This window comes from Ochlerotatus camptorhynchus, unplaced genomic scaffold, assembly GCF_037179485.1.
Source record: "Ochlerotatus camptorhynchus isolate MF236.1 unplaced genomic scaffold, CSIRO-AGI_Acam_v1.1 ptg000012l, whole genome shotgun sequence".
In the NCBI taxonomy this organism is placed as follows: domain Eukaryota; kingdom Metazoa; phylum Arthropoda; class Insecta; order Diptera; family Culicidae; genus Ochlerotatus; species Ochlerotatus camptorhynchus.
The window spans coordinates 2,397,679-2,410,566 of NW_027040504.1; the positions used below are offsets into that span (position 1 = coordinate 2,397,679).

At 37.7% G+C, this 12,888-nt stretch overlaps 1 protein-coding gene across 2 annotated transcripts in view; it reads left to right on the top strand.

Moving 5' to 3' along the window:
* Window positions 1-12,888, top strand: part of Fkbp14 (peptidyl-prolyl cis-trans isomerase Fkb14) — a 113,186-nt gene extending 100,298 nt beyond the window's left edge. For both annotated transcript variants that reach the window (XM_065221403.1, XM_065221410.1), the window contains exons 3-5: window positions 419-507; window positions 576-763; window positions 11,975-12,888. In XM_065221403.1, the coding sequence (XP_065077475.1) occupies window positions 419-507; window positions 576-763; window positions 11,975-12,157 (460 nt within the window). In that variant the 3' untranslated portion in view covers window positions 12,158-12,888. The remainder of the gene's footprint in view (window positions 1-418; window positions 508-575; window positions 764-11,974) is intronic.

Sequence of the window (12,888 nt, forward strand, 5' to 3'; positions counted from 1 at the left end):
TTTGTCTTTAATTAAAAAATAATAACTCAAGGATTTTCACACCCTCGGTTCCGTGCATTTCCCATCGCACCGGGCAAGATGCTGTATGTGAGGCAAAATTGGATTCCGGAAACAAACACGAGTCACCGCCGCACCTCCCAGGGCAAACTTTCTCCTTCTATACTACGAACGCCGTTTTCCTCGGCAGAGCACATTCCACCGCATGAATCATCTGGCAAGCAAGCGAAGGGAAAGGCTCTCATTTCTATTAGTTTTACATTTATAGAATATTTGCAAATGAATTACCGGATGGGATGCCCGTCCGTCCGTCCGATGAATGGCTAAAAGCAGACTAACACTTGTTCAGTTTTCGGGGAACACACAACCAAAATTAATACATTTAAAGTTTAATTTCCTTATTTTCGTTTCTCAATTTCAGCTTTGACCGCGATCAGCCTTTCACCTTCCAGTTGGGTGCCGGACAGGTCATCAAGGGATGGGACCAGGGATTGACCGATATGTGCGTTGGTATGTGAATCTATCTTTGACTGAAATTTAAAAAATATACATATTCTAATCGGAGGATCAAATTTTAGGAGAGAAGCGTAAGCTGACCATCCCGCCAGAGTTGGGCTACGGAGAGCGTGGAGCCGGAAATGTTATCCCAGGAGGTGCCACCCTGGTGTTCGACGTCGAGCTGATCAACATCGGCGACACTGCACCGACGACGAATGTGTTCAAGGAAATCGACGACAACAAGGATATGCAGCTGAGCCGCGAGGAGGTAAGTTCCGTTGTTTTCGGATCGGCATACACGCAGACAAAAGAACGTAAGAATTCCATAAGAAACACTTATGAATTTTAGCCACAAGAAATCAGTTTGAATTTCATTGATTTACCTTATGAAAAAAATTGTTGACAAAAAATAATAAATCGGAGCAGACTGGAACCGAACCATGGACGCACTTATGAAATTCATATTTGTCGTTCATAAGTCGAGTCTTATGAAATTCTTAAGTCTATTTGCCTCAGTGTAGTACAGGTCATTTGCATTGGCATAAATAACCCCCTCCATACCTAGAGCTGGCATATCCCACAAATTTAAGAAATAAATACCAGTACAATCTATTTTTGCATTGCATGGAGGAATTGCGATATTTTAAACTCTGCTGCAAACGTTGAATCTCTACTTTTTTTTTTGAAGATATGTCTTAATTTTGAAAACAGTTGAAATACTGTGAAGAAACGTTTCTGATCTTCAGAATAATAATTTAATCTAATCTAATCTAATCTAATATAACGCCAACACAGCCAGTTCTTGACAGCATCCTGAAAATGATTGATGTACCTTCATCATTTTTCTTATCTATTTGATTTATGTTTCACGTCGAAGATGCGTCAAACATACCAAAACGGCCAGGCCTACTGTGCAGCATTTAAGGGGCAAGATGATTCAGAAAACAACGGACCTGTTTAGATCGAGGATATAAACACGATTCTTCAGAATCCAATAAATGGATTTAACGTGAACATCTCGTACCGTTACGTTCCGTTTTAGATAATTATATGATTGGTTGGTCGTTGAACGCATCTAAGCCAGAAAGGTTAAGTGATGCTCCATTTTCCTCTGACGGGTGGGACATGAGCACTTACTCTTGTCCTAGCCTTCTATGGCTTATGGGGAAATAGCGCCATTACTCGCTTTCTAAAATGAGAAGAGGGAAAGGAAAAGAAGGATAATTTTAAAAATAAACATGTTTCCAATGCTAATTCACCCATGAAACTATGAATGGTGTTCCTATACAGCATTATAGAAAGTTCTGTCCAAAATGAAGTATTACAAAAATTGCAAAACATCATTTTGAGCTGATGTGTCAAAAATCTAAATTACTAATAATAATTGGACATCATAAAATAAGGATTTTGGAATTTCCATATATCGTTTTCTACAATTCCTGCATTGAGGCATCACTAATAATGAATAATTGAAACACCAATAGCAAAGACTATATAAATATTCCCTATAATTGGTCAAAAACTAATTTTCTTAAAAATGAACATCACACGGGGCAAGAGTGCCACCCTAGGTGGCACCCCTATATTTATGAATAAAATTATACAAAAATGTAAAAGAAATTGCTTCATTGTCAATTTAAATCTTCGGTAAGCTTGTTTTCACCAAATCTGGCAAAACCAGCTACATAAAATATCAACAACAATAGTTTTCATTTGATTTCATTGGTAAACATACACTCAAAATAATGTTCACGTCAATGCTACGTGGAAACATACGTAGATTTTTTCCATCATACTTTTCACGTAAGAGCTACGTGATTATCATGTAGGGGTACTCATTTTATTGAACCCAAACGTCACTGGATTATCACGTAGATGTTACATAAATTTGTCGATGGCATTCACTGGTGGATTCCAGTATCATATTTGTTTATAGTTGTTTACAAAAGATTTTCTTATAATATAAAATCAATTATGTATTCCTATAGAATAAATAGAAATCTAATAATATTCCTTTATTTATTGATGCATATATTCAAAAAAAAAATATCAGAAAAAGTGTAATAATATCCGTTATGGATCCCAAACAATCCTGGTGATATGAGCAATGTAATAGGACGAATTAACTTTTAACTGCCAGATCATTTGCCGTCTTTCTATTGAACACAATAAAACAGACAATGTATGTTTGAAAATCAGGATAATCATTAGAAATAATCAAAAATTATACTTACATCTTGCAATTATTTTACAAAAAATAACGGACATTAGCACATCACAATGTCGCCATACTTTGCACCACTTTGAGTGTAGAACTCTTTTTTTTCAGACTTGGAAATCACATAAGGTTTACGTGAAATGCATATAGAAACCACAAACGAAGTGACAGACGACTAACTGGCGAAGAAATCCATTTAAATAATGTGGTTCACTGTAATAGAATTTTCTTGGAAGCTTGTGCCATTATCCACCAGATGGGTTAGTTTTTTTGTTTTGATTTGAACAAAGTTGATTTTGTGTACAATGATTCTTTGACAGTGTGCAAAGAGTGCGTATCATTTTGTCATTTTTTTATGCATTTCAGTTTTGAGTAGAGTGAAAGAGATAGAACCAAAACATTCTAGTACATTCGGTGAAAATGCTAGTTCAATCTAGTAGTAGTGTTGCCATGTGGTACAATCCAGTAGTAGTGGTGTTACCATGTGGTACACTGAAAAATTGCAATAGCAGGTTAGTCACCAAAGTTTTCGAGCCGCTCCGTCTGTAACTTCGTTTGTGATAGAAACAGTGTCTGTGAAAATCACGTAAATTGCATTGATTAAGTATGTGTGCTTAATCGGAATTCCCTTTGATATTCAAGGGGTATCACATACATTCTACGTGAGTCATGTAAAACTGAGGGGAGTGGAAAAAGAGAGACCTTACGTGATTTTTCACGTAGTTTCAACGTGTCGATTATTTTGAGTGTAGTTCATTTGTTATGTATTGAATAATATTGTAAAATTCAATAGTTAAATTGAGTAAACAATAACTACTGTTGCCAGCATGATTAATAAACAAAAGGCTATCTAATCTAATCTAATCTAACGCCAACACAGCCAGTTCTTGAAAGCATCTTGGAAAATAATGGATATACCTACATCATTTTTCTTGTCTATTTGATATATGTTCACATCGAAAATGCGTCACACATACCAAAACGGCCAGGGCTACTGCACAGCATTTAAGGGGCAAGATGATTTCGAAAACATCTCGTACCTTACGTTCCAATTTTAATAATTATATGATTGGTTGGTCGTTGGAAGCATCAAAGCTAGAAAGGTTAAGTGATGCTCCATTTTCTTCTGACGGTTGGGACATGAGCACTAACTCTTGTCCTAGCCTTTTATGGCTTATGGCTATAGCGCCATTACTCACTTTCCGAAAAGAGAAGAGGAAAAGGAAAATGAGAAGGACAAAGGGAAAATGATTATGTAAACTCTATGAACATAAACAATATTTTTGATTTGAAATATACAATATATAAATGCATAACGGCGGTGGTCACTACCCGAGTCTTATCACTTTTATCAAGTCATAAAAATTAACAAGAACTAAAATGTGATCCTTTGTTTACTGGAAAATCCTGATTCCCTAGTTTGCAGTTGTCACGACTAGGGTTCGGTGGTAGATCTTATACCAGTAACGCACCACAAAAAGGTGATCTCCCAACGTTACTGGTTTGAAAAGATAAAAATTTACAAAATGAAACGAACTCACCAATTTTAGCCAATTAATCATTTTGTACGACCATTTTCCACAGAGATGGCGCTGTTCCGCTGGTAGGAAGTGATAAAAATCCCCATATAAAAATTGAGAGAAGTTGGAATAATTCGCTTTCGGTGCATATTCAAGTCAAAAAAAAGTGAACGACAACCTTAAGAAATTAGTCAGGGGCTTTGTCGTTGAGTTTTTTCCCGGAAATCAATGCTAAACAAGCTACAATTAAATAAAAATGATTTTTCCCCATACAATTTTACCTGCTTTACTACCAGTGCCCAGAGAGCCAAAAAAATTCAAATTTGAGAGAGAAATTCTCTCTCACGACCACAATCTCTCAACATGCCATGTATTTTGTTGATACTCGATTTGTGATTTCCCTTTCACAGATTACAAAAAAAGAGTACCTGACTATATATGCATTTGCTTTAACATTTGAAGTCCCTCCTTTTTTACATATTCTGCGCAAAAGATACTTTATGCCCCGCCCCATACATAAAATTCGGCGGGAAATTTTGTGAGGGGTGAGCTATTTTGTGTGTAGAATGTGTAAAAAAGGAGGGACTTCGAATAATAATCTAAATGCATATATAGAGGTACCAGACATTGTGTGCACTGCAGTGTCCTCTGTGAACAATTATAGGAAAACAGATTGTGCCTAGTTTCCGATAGATGTCACCGCAAACAACAGCTGTGACATCTGATGGAACATGAATGCAGAAGCTTGACAAAATGATCAATTGAACCTGAAGGCAGCTTGACATGTGTTGATGTAGAAGTCCAAATTGTAGACGAAGCTTGACGAAGATCAACATGAACTAGTCCGGTTTATCGTAGTTGAGTGGAATGTCTTCCCTCGATTTGAGATAAAAAATGTTCGGATGTATGTAATCGATTTTTGATGCACACTTAGGAATAACTAATTTCACATGTGACGGAATCCATCTTTGACATAAAAGATGTTACGTAAACAAACATGTCATGTAATATTACGTACCCCGAGACGGAAAACTTCGTTGCTCGACGAAAAGTACATTTTATTGAGCTATATTTCGCGTCTGTTATGACTCAAATTTATGTCAAAATTGACACTAGTATATGTCGCTCTCAGAGCACCTAAATTTACATTAATTTGTCTAAGTGTATGTGCATTGGCAAGCCTTTTCGTGGCCAATAGTCAGGTTCAGCGCTGAGACGAATGATGGAACTAATGATGGGACGAATGATGGGACGCCTCATGGACGTTCTACTTGTCTTCGTAACAGCTTCTCAGCGGGAAATAACAGGGAAGAAGAACTAGATACAATTAGATGCAACTCTCGCAGGACTTCTTCTGTCTTAACGAACTCGCTGACTAACTACACACTTAGAAATAACAAATTTTACACGTGACGGAATCCGTGTTTGACATAAAAGATGAGACGTAAACAATCATGTCATGTAAAATTAAGTGCCCAAAGACTTAAAAGTTCGTTGCTCGTCAAAAAGTACGTTTGATTGAGCTATATTTCGCGTATGTTATGACTCAAATTTATGTCAAAATTGACGCACGTATATGTCACTCTCAGAGCACCTAAATTTACATGATTTTTTTCTATGTGTGTAGAAATCGTCTACTGGGCCTGGTTTTGACCACACACTTAGAAAAATTCGTGTAAATTTAGGAATTCTGAGACTGACATAAACGAGCGTCAATTTTGACATAAATTTGAGTCATAATAGGCGCAAAATTCAGTTCAATCAAACGCATTTTTCGTCGAGTAACTACGGCAGGACTTCCCTGAACTTCGGCAGGACAACGCTGAACTACGGAAGGACTTCCCTGAACTTTGGCAGGACTGTCCTGAACTTTGGCAGGACTTCCCTGATCTTTGGCAGGACTTTCCTGAACATTGGTAGGACTTCCCTGAACTTTGGCAGGACTTTCCTGAAGTTCAGCAGGCCTTCCAGGAACATTGGCAGGACTTCCCTAAATTTCAGCAAAGCTTCCCTGAACTTCGGCAGAATTTCCCTGAACTTCGGCAGGACTTCCATGAACTGCAGTAGGACTTCCCTGAACTCCAGCAATACTTCCCTGAACCTCGGCAGAACTTCCCTGAACATCAGCAAAACTTCCCTGAACTTCGGCACAACATCCCTGAGCTTTGGCAGGCTTTCTCTGAACGTCGGCTGGACTTCTCTGAACTTTGGCAGGACTTCCCTGATTTCCAAGAATTGAAATGGCAGAACTTCTCTGAACTTCAACAGGACTTCCCTGAACTTCGGCAATAGTTGCATGAACTTCGACAGGACTTCCCTGAACTTCGGCAATAGTTGCATGAACTTCGGCAGGTTTTCTCTGAACTTCAGCAGGACTTCTCTGAAGTTCGGCAGGACTTCCCTGAAGTTAAGCAAGACTTCCCGGACCTTCGACAGGCCGTCCCTGAACTTCGGCAGGACTTCTCTGAACTTCATCAGGACAACCCTGATTTCCAAGAATTGAAATGGCAGAATTTCCCTGAACTACGGCAGGACTTCCCTGAACTTTGGCAGGACTTTCCTGAAGTTCGGCAGGCCTTCCCTGAACTACGCCAAGACTTCCCTGAACTTCAGTAGGACTTTCCTGTCCTTGAAATCTTGGAATTGAAATTGTCATTTCAGTAGTAGAATTATTATAACTTTACAATAATTTTGTATTTGTCAAAATTTCAATACTTCCCATTTTGCGAATTTGCAATGCTTGTTGGTATTGATGCATTTTGAATTTGGGTGTGGTTCGAACGGGTGCGGAGTCAGTATCAACGGAAAAGCATTAACTTTCACCTTAATGTGGTTTTCTGATTTCTGCTATGGTTCAGCGTCCACAGGCACTTTCACTGCCACTTCGAATTTTCTAGGGAATTAATCTCGGGCACTATTGTGATTTGAGGCACTAAATTGTCATCACAGTTTTGTTATTGTATGTTTTCCGGTAGCAGATAATGGCCTCCTGGTAAAAGCGAAGTGGAACCAGAGCCCGAGGTTCTGGATCGTATCACCTTAAAACAATTTCTATGTAAAGATCCCTTCAGACCGATCGCGTTTGTCATAGTGGTCTTTGGTTTTTTGTTCATGATTCCGTTATAAAAAATCTGCGACTTTGAACAGTAATCTGAAGTCTATGACTTGGAAAATTGGTAACTACACTGCAATCCACTTTCAAAGTGTTTTTATGTTACTTCATACGCGAAGTTAACGATTTTCAGAGTTGGTTGGAAATGCTAACATGAAGCCTTAGTGTGATGATTTATTAGCTAGAGAATGATCTTTAGAAGAGTGTAGGTGGATAGTTCCGTTAGAGTACGGCAGTATGAAAATTGAATAGAAGTTGAAAATGAGCAAAGGGCCATTAATGCGACAGTTTTTTAAGATAGACGCACATTTTTGCCTAACCCGTACGATGTACGCGGGGACTTGAAGTATGTCTCCAAGTCCACAGGCAAAAATGTGCGTCCCTCTTTTTGCTCATAAACTGACTGCGGCTGTGGAATAGTTCTAGCGACGTTTTCATCACTACCTAAAGCCCCACGTTGCGAGAGCATTTCCAGTCGATGGTGTGTTATAATGCAGTTCTTCTTTACCCAACTATTGTGTTGCTCCTCTCGTCATGACCAACGTGGTCCCCGCGTACATCGTACGGGTTTGGCAAAAATGTGCGTCTATCTTAAAAAACTGTCGCATTAATGGCCCTTCGCTCATTTTCAACTTCTATTCAATTTTCATACTGCCGTACTCTAACGGAACTATCCACCTACCCTCTTCTAAAGATCATTCTCTAGCTAATAAATCATCACACTAAGGCTTCATGTTAGCATTTCCAACCTACACTGCAATGCTCATTTCTGTTTGCAAACTTTGTAAACATATCAAACAGAAATGAATAAATAGTGTACTACTGAATTATAAGTGGGGATGGGTGGCATTCACTAGCCCGAGAATACCCTCCACATGCTAGCCTCTTCACCAACCATACATCAGTACACACTTATCGAGTCAGTAATTTTTACCGAGGTTTTGAATTGCGGAACTCTTCGGTAAAATTTAAAAAATCTGTGAAAAATTCAAAGTTGAGAAAATGTGTTACAAAAATTTACAGACTAACTTCTGTTAACCCCGTGTAATGATGAAAAATAAAAATAAATCGATTTTATCCAATCTTTACGAATAACAGTCATTTGAATTTTAAGCGAGTCAGTAATCCAAAAATCCAGTAAAAATACTAACTCCTGTAAAAAAAAATCTAAGTGTGTATACAGATGCAGCGGAGCTCCCCACCGAAACAGCACCACTGAGCTGCGAGTGCTATGAAATAAAAAGGACATCGACTTATTACCACTACCTAACCTACTTCTCTCCCTTCCGCTCTCAGATTTCGCCGATTCGGTGTCTCTCGTTGTGCTTTCTGCTGAGGCTGAGCAATATTCGATACCGCGAAACATCTCCGCAGTTATGTTTTCTTTCGGCGCAGAAGATGTGCGGTAATCAAAAGTTAAGAATGTAGCTAAACATTTACAATAAAATTCTACCAAATTGTCATGTGCGTAGTCCACTGCAACAGCCCAACGTACGAACGAATAGGGTGACTATAGCGCATTTTAAGAAAACGTCACAAGTTGTTATGGCAGTTTAAATCAATAATTACGAAGAAACCATAAAGCCTACAAGGTTATTACCAAAGACACAAATCTAGGGAACTGCATGGAGAATGTTTTGGAGAACAACTAAATAAACAGAAATGAAAATTTTCAACTTAAAACACTAAAATGTATGAAATTTCACCAGCTTTTTCGGTACTTTCAACATACTTTTCAATTTTAATGTATGATGATTAACTTTAATCGAGTTCTTTTCTAGAAAGCATTGATAGCTAAAACTTTAATCTTTCATTTGGTATGTTGAAATCAGAAAACCACATTAAAATTAAAAAAATATAGCTAACCAAAGTTGGCAATACAAAAAAAAAACATAAAATGTTGAATAACTCACTTAGCAATCATTTCCGACCCTATGTTTCGTGGGGATTTTTTCATAACTTTAGGAGCCCTATCTACCCTGAAAATATGTAAAGCGGAAATGCCTGTGTCATCGGCGAACAAAGATTTTTGATAACCCTGAGGCAATCAGGGAGGTCCGAAGTGAAAATGTTATACAATATAGACCCAAGAACGCTACCCCGATGAACTCTTGCTCTAACAGGTAGTCGTTCAGATTTGGAATTTTGATAATTTACCTGCAGTAAAATAATGAGTTAAATAATGTTGAACTAATTTCATAACATATAATGGAAAACCACTGGGCAGTCCTTTCATGACAACCTTGAACACACGTTCAGTTTTGGTGTGGTAAGTAAAAAATTGTTGCTGCTTCTTAGTAAGATACTTGAGAAGACATTTGAATCCGTCCAAGGTTTCAGCCAGTACACGGCATTCACCCCGACGGCCAATTTGCAGTGAAAACTTAAATTTCACGAAGTTCAATAGTTTGATGCGAAGAGCATGGCAATCGCAAGTGGTTATCACAAAAGAGGTGACCTTTTTCTTCTTGACATTAAGCCGGGAAAGCTTCGTGGAATTTTGCCTGAATGATGGATTATTCTCATCATCCGTGAACAAATCAAATTGATTGCACAAATTAATTTCATCAGAAGGGGGATCAAGAGATTGCCCTTTTCTTTTGCGCTTAGGCGCCATGGCAGCAGTATTTTTTTATCCAAATCGACTTCCAAGCAGATTACTATAAGAAGCCAAAGGATCGAAGAGGAATTTTCCAAATCGATATCCAAGCAGGATTACCTCGGGTAGGGTCCAAACAAGGATCGAAATGGAATAAGAATCAAACAAAGTAGACATTTTACAGGTTGAGCACTGAAGCTGTTCATAGCACATCATAGAAATTCTGAGAATTTTGTAAAAGTCAAGCGAATGACGTAGAAATTCGAAGAACTTCGTAAAACTTCATAGTTGGGATTTTTTTAAGTTCAATGAACTTCGCAGAAGTACAGACAAAATTGTAGAAGCTCAGTGAACTTCGTTGAAGTTAATCGAATTTCGTAGAAGCTAAGAGAGTATTGCAAAAGTTCAGCATACTTATTGAAACTTTTTTAATTTAGGAACTCACTGGAAGTTTTTCGGAACTTTGTTTCGCTCAGATGTTTAGGAAAATTCGAAGAAAAGGTTCAGGAGATGTTGGTCAAATTGGGAGAACTTTGAATAACAATAATTATGGAACTTGGTTAGAAGCTTTTTTTTTCCTTTATTTGTTTTCCGTCGATCTTGTTTTCCGTGCTGAGCACCAATGCTACCGACGCCAGGGAGGCAGCTCCCACACCCTACCTATCGACCCATCAACTCATGAACCGGGGACCAACGACTTTACTTCCCCCGAAGGAAGGCGTGATCAGAGATGTTATGTCTCAGAACATCCCGGCGGTGCCGATTGGGATTGAACCCAGGCCTGCTGGGATGAAAGGTAATCACGCTTACCACTACACCAACGGCGCCGCATTGATTAGAAGTTGGTGGAACTATGTAGAAGTTGAGACAATTTAGTAAAGATAGAGGAAACTTTGTATATGTCCATACAACATTGGAGACATTTTCCGCCTCTTAGAGATGAACTAGCCTATGGCTAAAAATCTCTCAAATAAAGGAAAAAAAATTTCCGCCCCTCTGGAATTTTTCACCAACTGCTGTGTACGGTTCTGTATAGTGTATATAGATTAAGTAAACCTAGATTGGCATAAAGTAGACAATTCTAAATATTGGTATTTTTTTTTTTGGCCCCAATATGGGTGAATTTAAGTGAATCATAAAACTAACTCATGTATGAATCGTATTCACCCATATTTGGGTTAAGAACCTTGTGTTGTTGTTTGTCCGCTTTACGCTCTCATAACGAAATCTGTTAAAACTGATCGAACTAGAAATGTCATAAATCTTAAAATGCATTTTTGTCCCTAAATATGGCCCAAATCGATATTTTAGAGGTGTTTGGGAGTTCAAATCTTAAAATGCATATATCTCCGTAATTATGGCCTAATTCGACAATTCAAGGGTGACAATTCAAGTATATTTTTCTCCCTAAATATGGCCTGAATCAACATTTTAGGGGTGTTTGGAAGATTAAATCTTAAAATGCGTTTATCTTCGTAATTATGACCTAAATGGAAATTCAAGGGGTGTTTGGGAGTTCAAAACTCAAAATGCATTTTTCTTCCCAAATATGGCCTAAATCGACATTTTAGGGGTGTTTGGAAGATCAAATCTCAAAATATAGAATATATAGAATAGAATAGAATAGTATAGAACCTTTGTTACCCAGGACAATATCATTTTTGATATTATCTATTAATATAAATTAAGCCCTTCTTTGTGTTTTTGTTCGTTTTTGATATTATCTTGAAAAAAAATAGGCGCTAAGTTTTGTTCTTATTTGTCTCGGTTTTAGTTCCTTCCGGGGTTCGCCAATTACACTAAATAAATATTGGCCTAAATCAACATTTTAGGGGGTTTGGAAGTTCACATCTTATCTGTTTCCGATATTTTTATGACGTGAAGTTTTAGTATGACTGTTCTTGTAGACAAAATAAAATGCATTATTTGTTCACGAAGTTCTTAACACTTTCTCCTGTATGCTTTTTAAAAGTAAAATATACACCACATTCAAAACTATCTTAACAACACATCTAATTTCCACCACGCAGGTCAGCGAATACCTCAAGAAGCAGATGGTCGCCGCCGACGGTGGGCAGGAATCGGAGGACATCAAGAACATGATCGCCGAGCACGACAAACTGGTGGAGGAAATATTCCAGCACGAGGACAAGGACAAGAACGGATTCATCTCGCACGACGAGTTCTCCGGTCCGAAGCACGACGAGCTGTAAAACTCCGTCACCCGCCATTGCACTGCGGTATTTAGTACATAGTTTCCAATCAACAAACAAACAACAACAACGTTCTTCCTCTAGGATTGGGTCCGGATTGTTTCTACATGATTTGGAGCTTGTTTTTACTTTATTGTTTTGAACAATTTTTAATAGTCGTTAATTGTTAAAACAGCGGCGACAAATAAATCAAAACGCTGTGCTTAACTTTTGTTTTCTGATACATGTTCACTATCGTTGAAATTATAAACTATTTTTTTTTATTGAAAGTAAAAGAACATTATTTATTTTTTTTTAAACAGTACCATATTCTTCGCGCAGAGTACTACTTGATTACAAGTAGTAAGGTAAAGTTTGTTATAGGTAAAAACTACACTTAGTAGAAGAAAATATTAAATCGTAGTCAAATCGAGGGTTTCCATTTATGTACATACGTTGAATTTTATCGATCGAAAAGAAATAATAAACACTGTGTCGTTTTTCGGTTTTGATTCCATCTGAGATAGGGTATTGAAAATATACTTGTAGTAGTCAAAGTAAAACTTAAAATAAATTCCACATGTGAGGTTAGATATTGTGTAACACGGTTCAAAATTGAAGCGGAACGTACTTGTTTGGATCCCGATAGAGAGCAGCACGAACATACACACAAATCAACACACAAACACGTAAGGCAAACATATCACAAAAAAAGAAAATGGAAAATAAAGACTTTTTTGTATGGAAAATTA